We start from the raw sequence: 18,949 nt of genomic DNA, 5'->3' as shown, positions 1-18,949 counted from the left end.
TTAAGACTGGGAGATATTAGATGACTTGGCCAGGATAACAGCTGGAAATTAGAAATTAAGGCTACGTATGAAACATTGAAAGATATATTTAAACCTGAAAAAAAATAATAGGAATGCTGCAATATGGGTCCCCTAAGGGAACCAGAAAAATCACTGGAACTGAAGATTTCTATGAAGAAACTTGGATTTTTTAAAATGTCCCATCATATTGGTTTTACCTACTGCTTTTGCCTATTGGCTCCTTAGAGAAGCTTTGAATGGGAAGAAGGATGCTCTCTTTTCTTATATTATCATGGGAGGAGGGTGCTAATTGAAAGTAGAGTAAATGTTAATACTTTACATTTTGGGGAATTTTGAATCAAAATTTGAACACAGGTCTTCTTAACTTCAGATTCTTCATTCTGCTATGGATAAGATCTATTACAGTTCTTCAAGAATGAGGGTTGGACTTGAAGATCTTTTCTACCTCTAAAACCATGATTGTATGATACTAGAAAACCTTTGCTGTAATACACATTAAATCTGCAAAATGAGCCAGCAGCTTAGAGGGGCCCTCTCCTCCCTCTGTAATGGGCCAGGGAGGAGGGTCAAATTCCAAGTGAAGAAGCTTCAGGATTCTGCTCAGTAATGATATTCGAGTAATAATCAGCTCCATTTTAGGGAGCTACTGCTTCTTATTTCCTCCATCTTCCTTACTGAATTGTGAAAGGTGATGGCAGAGAAGTCCAACTTGTTCTCCCCTTTCCACTGAAAATGCATACAAGCAGTCATGGAATCTCAGAGTTGCGAAAATAGTCAAAAAAGAAAACCCTTCTTAAAACTTTTCAATAAGTGATTATCCATTCTTGGCTAGAAGTCTTCTGGTCTCCACCTACCACTTCCTTGAGTACTTCATTCCATTTTGGGATTGCTCTAATTTGTTAGAGAATTTTTCCTGGCACAAAACCTAAATCTACCATTTTGCAACTTCTACCCATTGTTCCTGGTCCCATTTCCTGGGGCCAGAGAGAACAAGTCTAATCCCTTTACATGGATTACAGTCCTTCAGACCCTGGAAAACAGCAATAGGGCAGGCCCCTCTCCCCTAGTCCTGAGGTTTCTCTTTAACAGAAATATTCCCAGCTCCTTCCACAGTCCTCAAACAGGCATGAACCCATGGTCAGTCCCGATCCTGGCGGCCCTCCTACATATTCTCTAGTCTGTCAATGCCCTTGCTAAAATATGGTGTCTAGAATGAGCACAGACCTCATCTGAACTGGGCAGTGTACATAGAATGAGGCTGTCACCTCCTTGTTCCCAGAAGCTTTTGAGGGACATTTTGAATGGCCCTTGAGCTTACGAGCCTGTATGATCCAAGGAAAGGTCTAGATGGTCAAGATCTTTGGGGTTCCTGATTCTTTTATCCAATTAGCTACTGGAAAGCAGGGACTATAATTTTTGTTTGTTTGTTTTTGCCTTTTCTTTGCATTCCTAGCACTTAGCAAAGTGTCTTGCACATAGTAGGTGCTTAATAAAAGCATGGTGATTGACAATGTACTGTAAGCCATCCCTTCCAGCTTTGTATCATCTGCAGATTTAATGAGCTGCTGCTTATCCCTAATGCAAATGCACCCTGATGAGCTGGAATGCTGAATTCTGAAACTTCATGTCCCACAGTTTGGCTGGAATATGTAGTGTGTGAAGGGGGAAATCGTGTAAATTAAAGTCTCTAAAGGTCAACTGGAGTCAGACTGTGAGGGGCTGTAAATGCCAAACTGAGGGTTTTATCTTTTCCCCCTTGAAGCAACAGAGCCAAAGATGACAGCAAATGATAAGACTGATCCAAATCATTGATTAAAAAAAAAAAGGACTGAAGAGGGGAGGAAGGGTAGAAGTAGCCAATGGGACACTGATCTCATCAGTACTCAAGATCTATTTCCTGTCATTGACCCATGTCAGAAACCTGACTTAGAAGGACTTTCCCTGTAACAAGAGATTCTCAGCCTTTTTTGTGTTTCCTGGTCCCCTTTAGAGCTTCGATGAGGCCTTCTCAGAATCCCTTCTCAGAATCATTTAAAAATAAACAAACCTTACTTCCTGGCTTAGTAGTAACTCTAAGACAGAAGGGGGGTAAGTGACTTGCCCAGGGTGGCACATCTAGGAATGTCTCAGGCCAAATTTGCACACAGGTCCTCCTGAATCCAGACCTGGCACTCTACCCACTGGGCTATCTTGCTGCCCCAGGCAGACAGATTTTGAATCCAGTTCCTTTTGATTCTTCATTCAGACTTACCGCTTGAGTGATTTTGTTCTTATTTTCCTCATCTATAAGATGATGAGTCAGACTACATGGCCTCTAAGGTCCTTTCCAGTGTAGAAATCCATCGTTCTATAACTTTCTCCTCCTCTAAATGATGCAAAGGAAAAACTGCTACATGGACCATATCCTTCCTTTTCTTCCCATTTTCCCCAGTCTTTTTTCGTTGTCCCAGCCCCTCAAAACCTGGCAGTTGGTAGGGGGAGTCAAGCATGTTATGAGAAGGAACAATTCCCACCAGTAGAAAAAGAGCTGGCTAGAATACAAGGAGCCACCTCCATGACCTTGGAAAAATCCCCATCCTCCTAAAGCCTCCCTCTCCTTATCTTTAAAATAAGAGGCTTATCAAATCTGGCCTCAGATACTTCCCAGCTGTGTGACCCTGGGCAAGTCACTTGACCCCCATTTCCTAGCCCTTACCACTCTTCTGCCTTGGAACCAATACAATGGATTCCAAGACAGAAGGTAAAGCTTTGAAAAAAATAAAAATAAAATAAATAAAATAAAAGGCTTAAAGGTGGCCTGGTGGTCCCTTCTGCTTTGAGATCTTGGACCCCTTTGTACACCTTCTCAGTGTGACTTCTACCCTTGGCTCACTTGGCCAACATTCATCATTTGGTTCCTTTCTAATTTTGTGGCAACAAAATTTCCATTGCATCCCATTCAATTCAGTAAGCATTTATTAAGTACCAGATGTAAGTGAGACACTGTACTAATGCAGGGCTACAGAAACAAAACAGTCCTTGCCCTCATGGAGTTTCCTCTCCACCAGAGGATAGAGGATGTATACAAATCATGTGTATATACAATATGTGTACAAAATGAATACAAAGTGGTTTTTATTGTTGTTATTGGGCGAAGGAAAAGAATTAGTAACCGAGGGACGGAGGAGGGAGAGGAAGAAGAAGCAGAGGCCGCTTCTGTGCTGAGCCACCGGGAAGGGCTGGGGTCGGGGAGGACGTCACTTACGAAGCTGTTATGTTATTAAGAAATCTTTACTCTGTTTCTTCAAGTCATTTGTCTGCCTCCTTCTTTTCACACTTTAAGCAGATGCAATGCAGAAGACTCTGGTGCATTAATATAGATGGTGCCCACAAAGGGTGCAGGACCCAGCACACACCTTGGGCTGATGGAACCGAGTGTGAACCTGGAAAGGTAGGAGAACACCAGGGGCTTTTGTCTTCTTTTACAATTTAAAGGGCTAGTTTTATTTAAGGCAAAAAAAGAAATGGGGGGTAACATCCTGGTAGAAAATGGATATTTGGGGGCACTGTTTGATACCTGAAAGCTGACCTAACTAACATAAATGCAGAGCTGGCTTTGTTTTTAAAGGAAAGACAACTGGGGGCAACTAGTTAGCATAGTGAATAGAGCACCAGGCCTGGAGTCTGGAGGACCTGGGTTCAAATCCGACCTCAGACACTTTCTACTTCACTTAATGCTCATTGCTTAGCCCAACTCATTCTTCTGCTTTGAAAGCAAACAACAGTATTGACTCTAAGACAGAAGGTAAGGGTTATAAAAGAAAAATCTGGTCTCAGGCACTTTCTAGCTGTGTGACCCTGGGCAAGTCACTTAACTCCATTTGCTTAGCCCTTGCCCTTCTGTCTTAAAGTTGTTACTAATCTAGAAAGTAACGGTTAAAAAAAAAAACGAGGATGGTTTAAGGAGGGACGTTTTAACATGTCATCCATCAATTCTTCTACTATTGACCAGAGTTGGAAAAGGGGAAAATTTTATATAGATCAGCAGGTCTCAACGTGTGGTCCAGAGACCCTTTTGGGGGTCCATGAGGTTGAAATTCATTTCATAATAAATACAAACATTTTAATTTCTAATAGGTAAATATGAATAGATATCACTCACATAAACAAAAGCTCTTTAGTGGGGGGGGGTCCTCAATAATTTTTAAAAGTGTAAAGGTGGCCTGAGATAAAGAAAAGTTAGAGAGCTAATGGTTCTCTCTAAATTTAAGTGAATTGCCTGACCAAATTCAAGCAAGCCCATGAGCATTTATTATGCACCTACTGTGTGTCAGGCATCATGCTAGATAGTAGGGACAACAAGACAAAAATGAGCCTGTCCCTACCCTAGAGGAGCTTACATTCTACAGGAGGTCGATGGCCCATAGGTATATTGCATCTAAATATAAAAATATAATAGAAAATAGTTGGGGAGAGGAGCCTCAAGGAGGAAAGGAGTTAGTCATCTAGTCATAAATATTTAAGAAGACATGATCATGTGAATGTAGATAAATATAATTGCTATGTCATATGTTCTGCACCCATTTTTGAACCCTCTCCCTTTGCCCTGTCACTTGTTATATATTCAGTTTCTTCTGCCTTTCTTTCCCCTTTTGGAGTCCTATTTTCTCTTTGCCTTCTTAGTTACAATTAGAAAGGGGCTGGGTTTAACGTCAGAACCTGGGTGTTCGAATCCAGGCCCCGCTAATTCTTATGACCCATGTGACATCGGGCACAAGGGCCTTCCCCTCTGCTGCCTTCAGTTTCTTCCTGTGACAAATGAAGGGGTTGGGTTAGATGGCCTCTCAGGTCCCTGCCACCTCTGTATCTGTGATCCTGGCTAGTTGGCACCTCTTTCTTTGAATGGGAGGCAATAGGCTCAGTGGGCTGACTCAAGAAGTTCTAATTCTGACACTAACTCGACCTGCCACTCACTAGCTTCAGGTATTACAACTTCCTGTGGCCTGTCCTTTGCTGTCACATGAAGATAATGGTGCCTGCTGCTCCATCTGCTCCCCACGTTTATAAGTATCAATGGGGGAAGATCCTTTGAAAAGCAGATCGTGCCAGGTGGATGAAGTAGGAAATCCTTCCCTTCAGGTTGTCCGTCTCACTCCAATTTCTAGCTTTCTCCATCTTCCATCAGAATTTATTCAATGAACCTACTATACGCCACACACTGGGCTAGCTGCTGGGGACATGAAAACAACAGAAAATGATTCCTGGTTTTAAGGAGATTACATTTCAGTAGGCACAGGCATGAGGCATGGGAAAAAGCTGGAGATTTTCCCAGCATGGAGAACTCCTTTTACTAATAGAGATTGCAGTTCTTCGGTGATTTGATGGATGCATCCCAGGAGTTGTTCAATTGCCCAGAGTTTAAGTGACTTGCCCAGAGTCGTGTAGCTAGTAAATATCAGAGCCATAAACTGCCCTCGTGCTCAGCACTCTTCTTACTATGCCACAAGAAGTCTCTATCATATATATGGATAAATAACATGGGAAGGGAATCCCAAGTTTAGCCTTGAAGGAAACTAAGGACTCTTTCAGTGGGGAAGTACCCATCAGACATCCCAGAGCCTGTGCAGAAGTTGTTATTCACTTGTTTTCAGTTGTATCCAACTCTTTGTGATCCCATTTGGGGTGTTCTTGGCAAAGATACTGGAGTTATTTGCCATTTCCTTATCCAAATCATTTGACAGATGAGGAAACTGAGGCAAAGGTTAATGAGTGATTTGCTTAGGGTCATGTAGCTAGTAATTGTCTGAGGCCAGATTTGCACTCATGAATAAGTCTTCCTGACTCCAGGCTTGGCATTCTATCCATTGTGCCACTTAGGTGCCCTGAGCAAAAGTAGCAAGATATAGATGAAATCTTGATTTCTGAAATTGCTATTTAGCCAATTTGGCTGAAATATGGAATTTGTGAAGCAGAACTCACCTGCAATAAGTCTGGAAGGGTAGATTGAAGTCACACTGGGAAGGGCTTTTCATTCTAACCTGTGGACTTTGTATATTGCCTTAGAGGTAGTGGGGAGCCAAAGTTGCTTAAAACTGACGAGACAACGATTATTACACAGATGTTGCTGTACAGCCTTTTTTTTTGTCCCATCAAAGTCATATGATGAAATATATCTCTAGAGTCATATCCTTCTTATCAAATGAGTCTTTATTTAGAAAGATTGGCACACAGTAGGTGCTACAAAAATGCTTCTTCCCCTCCTCTTCTATTCTGTCTGCTTTGTATCCCTTACCCAGGATGTAATGGCTTGAAGAATGAGAATGAGGTGATACAAGGCATCTGGCTTTCTTTAAGGAATTAAAGATGCCTCTAATCGTTCAATATGCCATTCAACAAGCATTTGAACATTTAGTGATAAGGCGGCTCCCCATATCTGTGCTGTGCTGAGTGTGCTTAGACTACAAAGACAAGCATGAAATAACCCCAGCCTTCAAGAAACTTACGTTCTCCTGGGGAAATTGTGTGTTTGTGTGTGTGTGTGTGTGGGGGGGTGTTCCACATACAATGTACGTAGTTACACATATACAATGTATATATGTACACCCATAGATATACATCACATTATTGACACACTGTACACACACATATATACACACTCATATGCAGCTACAGTGTGTGTATATAGATACATGTTCACAGACAAATACATAGTATATAAAAACTACATGTATGCAATATGTTATATATACACAGTGTAGCCATACATATACACCTACATACAGAGACCTATATAGCATGTACACATGTATACATACATAAAGTCACAGTATAAATATGTACACATACAAACATTATACACACACACACGTATCTCTTTCTCTAAATTAGAATATGCCGCCATATACAAGGTGATTGGCTGAGGGTGCACTAAGAGATGGGCAATCCTAAAGGTTGTCCTGTGGGAGGTTTGTCATTCCACCATCAGAAATGGGTCCTTCTACTTAACCAATCAATCCGCAAGCATTTCTGAAGGGTTTGCTGGGTTCCAGGTACTGCTAGCTACTAAGATAGAGAGACAAAACCAAAAAGCCCACGTCTCCTCTCAAGGAGCGGAATTACGTTCCTGGCTTTCTTCATTGATGGGATTGTGGTCGCCTCCCATGGGCACACACTCAGAAGAGTTTCTATCACTAGTGTATCCTATAGTAGGTCAGTAGAGGCCTTAAAAGAGTTTAATTACTTCATTAAGAACCTTTAACAGCATCTCCTTGAGCAATAAGGATGACCAGGGTAAATTCTAAGGAGGAAAGGAATTCTATTTAGTATGATTGAGACTGAGATGAAGCCTCAGTGTCTCAAGCATCGTGGTGCCAGACCTAACAGGGGCTGGTTCCCTTCCTAACCCAGCGCTTGCCCCGTGTGGGTTTTTGAAGTCTTTGTGTACTAGGGAGCAGCCAGGGAAGCCACAGTGATATCTTTTACGAGGCTATCTTTGTGACGGAAGCATTTGTGATAAAGCTCTCAGGCTCTGTGATTTATCCCCAACCTCTTTTCCTTGGGAATGACAGCCTCCCTTAAAGTTGAGAAACATCCATAGTTTGGTAGATCAGGAAGGTTGGGACAAGACACAGTGCAGAAGCTCCAGAGATAAGAACATCGCTTCAAACAGAGACCCCCAAAGAGTAGCAATAGCTGGAGATCCTCCCTTCAAGCTGGCAATTCAGAAAGTGGAGAGATTAAGTTATTGCAAAGCAGAGTCCAAAGCCTTGTGAGCAGGAGGGAAAACAGGGTCCATTTTTGATGTTCTGAAAACATCCAACTCTTGCTAAGTGTTATGTATGTGTTTATTCCTCTGACTTGTATTTATGGAATTTACAGATGTCAGTGATGGTGGGTATGTTGGCAAGCAAATTTCTGTGTGTGTGTGTGTGTGTGTGTGCGTGTGTATGTTTTTATTTTTATTTTTATTGCATTGGCACTAAAAACATAAGCCATTTTTCTTTGTGCCAGCAAATTCTGATTTCCTTTGCCTTGGGGTTAATTTCGTTTCTCCTCTTTCTGCCATGCACCCTCAGCAGTAATGTATCCCAGTCTGCTGACATGGTGTTATTTTAATGAATGACTCACAGAATGTCTCTCTTTATTTTCTCCATTCTCTTGTTAAGTCCATTAACATTTTTTATTTTAACCCTGTTGGTCACTGGAGGTTTGTACCTCCTTTGTTTTAATTCTGCTCAGGGGAAAAATTGACCTCCCAGTCTCCCTTGTCTAGCTTTTTTTTTCTTTTTTAAATGAACTATTTATGGGAAATCTCATTTAAATAGCTTTGGACAGTTTTAGGAAGGGCAAACGGCCTTTTTGGCTCCACCTTCTCCAAATAGCCTTAATACTTCAGAATGATGTAATGGCTAACTCACTAGGCAATTATCGTTTGTCTAATATGCCTAGTAAAATTTGGTTTCATTGGCATGTTTTGGCTGAACATCCTCCATTTCCTGTGGAAACCTAGCCTTTGTAACCTCAGGCATTTACCTCGCTCTTCCGAGCCTCTTCAGACTTGCACTCAGTGGTCCCATAAGCCTTGAGAAAAAAAGAATTTGTTTGAGAATAAGATGGTCATGGGAGGAAGAAGAAGCAAGAGGAAAATCCATAGACTCATACCACACATCATCTTATTACCATCTTCAGTCTTCATTAGTAGTAGTTTATGCATCGCTTCAAACATTCAGAAGCAACATGTGGATGCCCACCGTTGGACTTGGTTCTTATATAACCAGTTCATCTGGTTTTCCTTCAGGTTCTGGCTTTTCATCTCAGATGAAAAGATAATTCTCTTGATTTTCCATGGTTTCTCTTAGTAATATATTTGGCACAATGGAGAGAAGGCAGGCATTGCAGTTTGGAGGACTTGAGTTTGGATCTTATCATGAACACACACCAACTAACTAACTATGTGGCCCTGGGCAAGTCATCTAACCTCTCTCTGCCTCAGTTTCTTCATCTGTGAAATGGGCATAATAATAGCACCTACCTCACAGGGTGACTGTGAGGATCAAATGAATTAACATATGTAAAGTACTTTGTGAACCTTAAAGAGTTACTTCAATGCTAATTAGATCAATAATTATGATTATTGCTAAAGAAATGTTCATATAATAATATAAAGTCATACAAAGTCGTAAAAGAAAATAATACCATAATAATACAGTAACATGAAGTAGTAATCTAAAATATTAAGAAATGTTCAGATGGCAATATAAAGCATAGCCCAGCTACAATTATGAACGGTTCTGCCAAAACACAACTTTGGGAGAAATATTGTTACAAATGGCAGTTGTTCTATAACATTGTCACAAAGAATAGATTAGAGACAGTCAGGCATAGTGGTTAGAGAGCCAGATCTGGATGGAAATCTGGCCTCAGATACTTCCTAACTGTGTGACTCTGGGCAAGTCATGAATAAGTCCATTTGCCTAGCCTTGCCCTTCTGTCTCAGAGTTGTTACTGAGACAGAAAGTAAGGGTTTCAAAAACAAGCACACAAAACCAAGTGATTGGATGATATCAGCACGAACGATATCATGATGTTATTTCTACGGCATTGATCTGGATGTGATTCATTGACAACAGCCCTGTCAGTTGGGTAGGGCAGCGCTTTGATGTGGCCGTTAATTCTTGATGATGGTGATGATGATCATCATAAAGCCGACATTTATATAGCACTTTAAGATTCACAAAAAACTTTACCTCTTCTATCTCACGTGATCCTCGCGGTGACGTGGGACAATTTTAATACTCATCCCTCTTCCCCAGAAACCAAAGGACAGGCTCGAGCATTTCACCTGCCTTCTATTGTTCTACATTTCCACTTCATTCTCTTGCTGTGTTCTTATTTACCTCCACTTTCCATGTTCCTCTAAGCCCCTGACCTTCCATCTATCTCTCCTGCTGCCTCTGCTGAAGCACGGAACCTCTAATGGGAAAACGAGATGAGGAGTTTTCCTGAGGCCGCCCGCCCACCACCAGCTCCACTTCATGGATCTGAGCCCCAGCGGGGGAGACCCTCCTGCTGCTGGGGCTGCCACTTTCCTTTTGTAAACTTCCTCCTGTGACCTCCACGCTCTGTCAGGGCCTTCACTCCTTAACAATGGGAGAGAGTTGAAATCAGCTCCTTTACCCCCCTTCTCCTGCTGTGGAGTTTTAAAAACATCAGGACTCTCCTTCCTGTTCCAGCCCTTCAAAGTGAGAATGCCCTCCCCAGCCCCCACTTGAAACCACTCACAAAGAAGCAGTAAAATTGGGGCTTTTCCCAAAGTGAAATGTTCCCTTTAAAGACATCTCCTCTGGGATGACTTCTGGGGAGTGAGCTCACGTATGGGAGTTAGAGAACTGCCTTTTTACCGGTGAGGAAGGGCGCTCGTAGTTAATTATGGCATTAAGACAGATTTGGTCTCTTATCTGAGGTCGAGAATAAAATGCAAGCATAACACTCCTTCCCTCTTTTTCATATTGACCCTAGACTCTGGCCATTGAAAAGAGTATCTATAAACCGAGTCAATAAATAAGTAACCTATTTAGCCTCATTAGACAGCGTAGCCTCTAGGACTGAATGGATGAGTCCATTCAGTCAAACCAACCATTGATTGTAAGATTGCCCACTGGGAGAGAACCATCCAATAAGAGCCGTCCCCTTCTGCTGAACTAGTTGTGCATTTGTACGTTGCATCTCATCCAGCCTAATAACCATTTATAAAAGTGTACTGTGGAAAAGGCATCTCTGAGTATTCTGCCAGTAGAATGTAAGATCCTTGTGGGTAGGGACCATTCAGTTTTGACCTCGTTTTTTGCCCAGAATTTTTCTTTTGGACTGGGTTTAAATTCCACCAAAATAGATAGATCATTCCCATTGAGGCAATTCCAAAAGCCAAATCTGTTCTTGCTCTGTGATCGATAGTCATCTGGGACCCTGATAGGTTACATGATCTGCCCAGCATCCCCTGACCAGCATGGGTCAGAGTTAGAACTTGAACCCAAGTCTTCCCTTCTATGAGGCTAGTTTTCTATCCTTTATCCGCACAGGCGTCCTGCTAGGCACAGAGGAGATGCTCAGTAAATCTCTGTTAAATCTGAGATTACCATCTCTATCTGTGTAATATGTAGTATGTAAATAGTTATTTATATGTTGTCTTCCCCATTATAATGTGAGCTTCCTGAAAATGAGAGACCTGCTTTTGCCTTTCTAGTCTGGGTGTTTAGCACAATGCTTGGTATGGAGGAGGAGCTTAATAAATCTTGTTAACTGATTAAGATGCTTATATGCTACCGGGGTAGGGGGGAGAGGGGCAATAATATGGTCGTGTAGCAAACGGTCTACGCTCAGCAAGTACATGGTGAAAAGTCCAGCCATTTGTCCCCAGCCAAATTAGAAGCATGTTATACCATCACGATGCGTTGGGAGGAGGGGGATTAAAAAAAAGAAAGAAACATTTGCTCAAAATTGCCTCCAGTGTGGAAAAGGCCACTGAGCTCTCCTTTGTCAACCACAGCACTGCAAGTATGGATTTTGTGTTCTCAAAGAAATGGAGGGGCCACGGACAGATGGATCATGGGGGAATTGGAGTCACTTTGGGACCTGCTCGAGGACCTGCGGTGGTGGCATCAAAACAGCCACGCGAGAGTGCAACAGACCTGAGTAAATACTGCCACCTTTCCTTATCTCTAAAGTGGATGGTAAAAACAATCTGATACTAACTGAGTACTAACTAAGCTTTAGAATAGCAGAAAGCCTACTATTCCTACTGTTAGGTCTTTGCAAAGGGTTTTGTATACATGCTATCTTGGGATCTTCACACCAGTCCTGTGAGGTGGGCACGTTGGATGTAATTATTATCCCCATTTTCCAGATGAGAAAACTGAGGCTCAGAGAAATTCAAGTGATTTGCCCAGGGTCGCAAAGCCAGTAAGTGATGGAAGTGGGATTCAAACCCAAGCCTTCTGACTTCCTCTTAATGGCAGTGTCATTGAATCATAGAAAATCAGAGTTGTGAGTTGCCTTAGAGATCTTCTATAAGGAATGGATTCAATTCTTGCGTCAGATGCTTACCATCTGTGTGGCTTTGGACAAGTCACAAAACCTCCCTAGACTTCTCATTTCCTCATCTGTAAAATGAGGTTGTTGGACTTGAAGGCTTCCAAGTTCCTCCTACTAGTCTACCCTCTTCATTTTATTTGTGACGAAACTGAGACCCAGAGAAGGCAAGTTACTTGTACAAGGTCGCACAGCTAGTGAGTATCAGAAGTCACTGAATCATGATATGCAGTCAGCATTCAGCTAACACACAGAACCCAACACATTTAGCTCTAACATAGTCAAGGAAAGTCAGTGGGTATTTTCAAGCTTCTCTCTGTCAAATAATGTGCCAGGAAATGTGGGCACACGTCTATTTTTAAAAATATTTTTAATTTAAAAATTAGTTTTTAAATAATTATTTTTTAAAAAGGAAACTTTGAACTTCAGGAATTTTGCATCTGCTTGGGACTGAAGGTATTCCTATGCAAAAAGTATATTTGACCTTTTACACAATACACAAACATTTATCAAATGCTTTCTGTATTTTATCTCTTTTATGCCCTATGACTGCTCTACAAGGTAAGTATTGCAGGTATTTTTATTTCTGTTTTACGGATAAGGAAACTGAGGCTCAGAGGTGAGGGTACTTGCCTAGGCTCACATGTACCGGAGGTAGAATTCCAATCTAGACTTTCCTTACTGCAGGTCCAACACTTAATTCACCATGTATGCATGGGGCTCCCTGCAAAACAGCTAGCGAATGAGGCCGTATTCTGAGAATAGGTCCCCATCTGTGTAGTAGTAACTACTCGAAGGGCGCGATGAGTTTAGAAAGTGAAAATATCCTTGTGGCATGAAAGAGGGCGAGTAGGTTTCAAGGTGGAGATGAGATTCTGCGTTTTCAGCTGGGTTCGAGATTTAGGAACCAATAAAAGTGACCAGAGATCTCACTTCTCGGGAAGAAGCCGTCTCCCGAGATGCACAGCCAGGGGCTGTGGCTGTGGATTCAGTTTTCCCCCCCCTATTAAATTTTCATTGAATCTTTGTTATATGCTTGTACCATGTCCTGTGATAGAAAAGAACGAGAAGACATGAGCTTTGAACTCGGGGAGGAGGGAGATGTGTGCTCATTGAAGACAAGAAATGTCTCATTTTTGTATTTGTACCCTCTATCACCTCCCTTTGGACCTTTGGTTCAGTTGTTTCAGTTGTGTCTGACTCTGTGACCCCATTGGGGCTTTCTTGGCAAAGATACTGGAGTGGTTTGCGCTTTCCTTCTCCAGCTCATTTGACAGATGAAGAAACTGAGGCAGATGGTTAAGTAACTTGAAGGCAGCTTTGAACTCAGTACACTGAGCCTGACTCTCTTTTCTGTGCTGCCTAGCTGCCCCCCAGCATTGCCTCTTAAATGATCTCTTGAATTGGGTTACATACCCACTACTCATCACAGTGCTAGTGCATTTAATACATTTTTAATATTAATTATAATCTTATTGGGAGATGTCCCCATACCAACTAAATGGTTCAGACAGTATCGTAATATTTTAAATTGCTTCAGTCTTCTATGGGTATTTACAGAATAATTATAGTTATGATCATAAATATTAACATTTTGTTTTAAGGTTTACAGAATAGTATATATGTATATATACATAGTTCTCTAATAGTTATTATGATAGTAACCATTCCTTTTTTTAAAAAAAACCTTTACCTTCTGTCTTAGAATCAGTGCTTGTGTAGTATTGGTCCCAAGGCAGAAAAGTGGTAAGGGCTGGACAATGGGCATTGAGTGACTTTCCCAGGGTCACACAGCTAGGAAGTGTCTGAGGCCACATTTGAACCCAGGACTCCCGTCTCTAGACCTGGCTCTCAATCCACTTACCCACCCAACTGCCCCTTATATCTTATATTTTGTTTTATGTTTTCCCAAATGCTATACATATGTTTATATATATAATTCTATATTACATAATATGTAATTATATATAATGTATACCATATATCAGATATGTAATTATATTACACAATATATTATATTTATATCATGAAATTATACATTATATAATGTAATTCTATATTGCATATATTATATAATATATAATGATATAATGTGTAATTCTATGTTGCATATATTATATAATATATGATATAATGTATAATTCTATGTTGCATATATTATATGATATATAATGATATAATGTATAATTCTATATTGCACATATTATAATATATAATGATATAATGTGTAATTCTATATTGTATATATTATATATCACTTGTGTAATTACATATTACATAGCACATATTAGTATATGCACACATGTATAAACATATATGCACATATATAGCATATATCTATATACATGATATTTACATATGCACGATCTCATTTGATCTTTTTTTATCAGACGCTAATTCTTTGCCATCTTAGAAGCAAAATCTAATATTGGATATATGACACATACTTAATTAGTACTTGGTCACTTAGCATCTTCTGGTCAAAGCTTTAGAGCTAGAATGCAATCCTCTCATTTTGTGGATGAGGAAGTCAAGGCCCACAGAGGATAAAAGACTGATTGAGGAAAGAAACTGGCTTTTGGGGAATATCAGTGTTAAAATAAACTCTAACTCTTGGATTTCCAGAAATTCATTTCCTTCCTCAATTAGGGAAGTGAATTTAAGGGAGGAAATGATTTAGGGGAGAAAGATCTGATCTAAGAGAGGGAAAGTGCAGAAAGTAGTCTTGAAAGGAATTTATTCAAGAGCCAGATCCTCCCCATGATAAGTGACTGACCACTTCTTAGCTTGGAGATTGCCATCTCCTTCTCAGCTTCAGAGCCTCCAGAATCTGATGCTTATAGTCCCTTTGAAAAACAAATGTGTACATTTTTAATGGGCCTGCAAATTTCACACTATTCATTTGTTCAGAGTCTTTTCATCCTCATGATTTTTAAACAGAGTCAGAGTCACAGGATTGTTCCATCTAGTGGAGTCAGAGCACAGTGCTTTGAATCGTGGCTCCCCTGCTTACTAGATCTTGGGAAAAATCTCTTCCCCTCTGTGGGCCCCCATTTCCTCATCCGTAAAATTAAGGGTTTAGACCATATAATCCCCAGAGTCTCCCTTCCAACTCTAAATCCTGTGATCATCTTCTATGAAATAATAGACAGTCTAACCATATACATAGAAGCACACTATAGACAATTAGCAAGCAGCATGTGTTGACATAAGCTGGGAGATTGTATGCTTTCTAATTTGAGGAATGGAGGAAGTGCCTCCGGTTCGCATTAACGGATTTGGGGAATATGTGTTTGAGATTGGGGGACTGAATCTAGAGCTCAAATTCAGATCAAGAAAGAAATTTCATGACAAAATACTTTAGTATTACCTTTCTCTTCTGATTATTCCATTTTGCTCATAAATTAGGATAGATTCAGTTAGAAAAGAAATGTGTTGCTCTGAACATGAGAAAGTTTGCTCATTAAAGAAGTTGTTCCTGTTTAACAATTATAGTTATTGGGGGCAGCTTGGTAGCATAGTTGATAGAGCACCAGGCCTAGATTTGAGAGGACCTGGGTTTAAATCTGGCCTCAGACATGTCCTAGTTGTATGCCCGTGGGAAAGTCATTTAATCTTTACTGTCTAGCCCTTGCTGATTTTCTGCCTTTAAATGGATACTAAGACAGAAGGTAAAGGTTTTTTAAAAAAAGAATGTAGTTATTGTAAATGCTTATAAAATTGATCAAAGAAAACAGAATGCACTATCCATTTATCTCCCGCTTTATCCATCCACCCATCTACCTATTCTTTCATTCATCCATCTCTTGTCTATTCATCCATCTTTTAACCTACTCATTTATTCATATATCTCTTTTTCCTTTCTCCATTTATGCATCCTTATACCTACCCATTCATCCATATCTCTCCCTCTAACTCTTTCTCCATTATGTATCAATCAATCTATCTTTCCATCCATTATCCATCTATCTATCTGTCTGTCTGTCTATCTATCTATCTATCTATCTATCTATCTATCTATCTATCTATCTATCTTTCCACCCATCTCTCTCTCTCTCTCTCTCTCTCTCTCTCCCCATTCATCCATCCCTCCATTCCTTTTTGACCTCACCTGCGACATCCTTTGTTTGAGGAGCTCCTGGTAAAGAATTAAGCTGCATATGTGATTTGTTTGCAGACTAGATGTGTAATTTCATGGACACAGGAAGACTCCCAGTGAGGACACTTCCCCTACCAGTGCAGAAGCAGATCCTTAACTGCTCCTTGCCTTTACAGTCTCAGAAAGTTGCCCACCAAGAGCAGTGAGTAGTTAAATGACTGGCCTGGTGCCCCACAGCCAATATTTGTCAGTGAGGTACTTTGAACCCAGGTCTCCCTATCTCCAAAGCCAGCATATTCACTATGAGACAATCCCATGGAGCATCGCACACACAGCCCTTCTAATCTCCACTATTTCCCCAAGTCTGTCCAAACTCATGTCACTATGAGACACTCTTCTCTCTTTCCAGAGAAATCTATTTTGCCCTATTAACATTTGGCTTCCATACAAAAATTAATGTAAATTTTTTAAATGCCGAGTTTGGGAGGAATTTCTTTAAAATGTAAAGATTTAGAAGCAGGCGGTAGATTTGATATCAAATTAATAATAGTAATAAGAATAACAAAGCCTTTTTGTATGTGACTTTATGGATTGTGCACATAGTCACATACATGATCTTTTTGATTCTCACAATATCTCTATATGTTAGGGGCTGTTAACATTCGATAGGACATTGAGGCAAGATATGAACCCAGCTCTTTTTTATTCTATTTTTATCTTGATTTGATAATAACCAGTTATTCTCAGGTCAGAGTGAAGCCTTACTCAAGGATAAGAAACACGTGTGATTGCTTAGTTTTCCCAAAGCTTCTTTAGCCTTCACTTAAAGGATTTCCTTTCACTCTTTATTAGACACAGCAATACTGCCAAATGACTAGCCTATTTCCACTGTGTTTCATGAAATCTCAATTAATAGTGAAATGGGCTAGGTGGTGCAGTGGCTAGAGCGCCAGTCCCGAAGTCAGGAAGACTCATCTCCCAGAGTTCAAATCTGGTCTCAAACGTTTACTAGTTCTGTGACCCTATGCAAGTCACTTTGCCTTGTTTGCCTCAGTTTCTTTATCTGTAAAATGAATTGGAGAAGGAATGGCAAACCACTCTAGCATCTTTGCCAAGAAAATCACAGCTGGGATCATGGAGAACCAGACATGGCTGAAATGACTAAACAACAACAACATGTAACAGAAATGAAATGGGTGATAACATTCTCTTAGGTTTCTTTAGTCTCTGGTTTGCCATGCATAAATCAGAAAAGGATGCTGGGGCTGAGAGTTAGAGTTAGCATTATTTTTAACCGAGAAATTCTGTCAATTTCAAAGGGAGTCTAAAAGGGAAAATGCCAGAGGCTAATATATCAAACATAGAATAAATTAAATGCTGAAATAAATGCTTCCCTACATCCTCTCCCCCAATATACACATCTAGAGAGAAGCTCACATAATGATTGCTGATATTTACATAACCCTTCAAGATTTGAAGGACAATTTGTCTGTATTGTCTAATTTGAACCTCCTGTGAGGCAAGTACTATTAGTATTATCTTCAATTTTCCTTTCAGAAAACAGTGAATACAAGGGGGGCAGCTGGGTAGTTCAGTGGATTGAAAGTGGGGTCCAGAGACAGGAGGTCCTAGGTTCCAATTTGGCCTCAGATACTTCCTAGCTGTGTGACCCTGGACAAGTCACTTAACCCCCATTGCCTAGCTCTTACCACTCTTCTGCCTTGGAACCAATATATGGAATTAATTCTAAGGTGGAAGGTAAGGGTTTAACAAAAAAAATAAAAAGAAAAGAAAATAGAGGATTAGAAGTTTAAGTGACCTCCATGGCCATACAAATTCCAAAGCAGGAATTGAATTCAGGGGCCTCCTGATGCAAATGGCCAACACTTTATCCATTATATCAGACAGTTCAGGTAGGTGAGTGAACCCCAGGTGAAAATTTTGTTATATAGTATATGAAAATAAACCCAAGCAACACCCTCCATAAAATATTATATATCCAAATCCAAAAGGCAGCTAGGTGGCTCAGTGGATAGAGAGCAAGATATAAGGACAGGAGATCCTGCATTCAAGTCTGGCCTCATATACATCTCAGCTACGTGACCTTGGGCAAGTCACTTAACCCTAATTGCCCAACCCTTTACTGCTCTTGTGGCTTGAAACCAATATTCAGTGTCTACTCTAAGATGGAAGGTAAGGGTTCAAAAAAAAAATCCAAGCAATATCCTTCAGGAAATAAGAGCAGTTATACATCTCCTGCATAGATTTACCTTTATTAATGTGAAATCAGTAATGGGTAAATAAGGAATGAGAATATTCCACCAATGAAGCTAAATCAACTATGAATAAAAATTTCATTGACTTAACATTCAAATGGTCTAGTGAGTGGAGGGATGAATAATAAAAAATAAATGACCATGTGACATTTATTATTTTTAGTGCTGCCAAAAAGCCAAGGGAGAAAATGTTAGCCAGCTGACGAAAACATGCTGAAAGATGCTAACAGCTTTTGAAGCCGAGGAATGAATGAATTTGATCAATTTTAAGACTCCACTCAGAACAGTTAAAAATAAGGAGAATAACAAATCTTCATCAGAAAGTGAAATTTTATCGATGGGAATGAAGTATAATTTATTAAATTACTTTTAGGGAATGAAAAGTAAACCATATGTTGGACTTCTTAGGCCAGTAAAAAAATCCCATCTGTTCAGGAAACTTGGTGGGTCTGCCTTCAGTGGGTCACATTCAGAACAAGCTTCCCTC

At 40.3% G+C, this 18,949-nt stretch overlaps 1 protein-coding gene across 1 annotated transcript in view; it reads left to right on the top strand.

Annotated features, from left to right (window-relative positions):
- Nucleotides 1-18,949, top strand: part of ADAMTS9 (ADAM metallopeptidase with thrombospondin type 1 motif 9) — a 208,757-nt gene that overhangs the window by 53,893 nt on the left and 135,915 nt on the right. Inside the window, 2 exon segments of the mRNA XM_056804375.1 lie at nucleotides 3,347-3,451; nucleotides 11,546-11,691. Coding sequence (XP_056660353.1) covers nucleotides 3,347-3,451; nucleotides 11,546-11,691 — 251 coding nt within the window.

Source organism: Monodelphis domestica, chromosome 7 (assembly GCF_027887165.1).
Source record: "Monodelphis domestica isolate mMonDom1 chromosome 7, mMonDom1.pri, whole genome shotgun sequence".
Classification (NCBI taxonomy): Eukaryota; Metazoa; Chordata; class Mammalia; order Didelphimorphia; family Didelphidae; genus Monodelphis; species Monodelphis domestica.
Note: the sequence above shows the minus strand (reverse complement) of the source record. Positions and strands in the feature narration are given on the sequence as shown.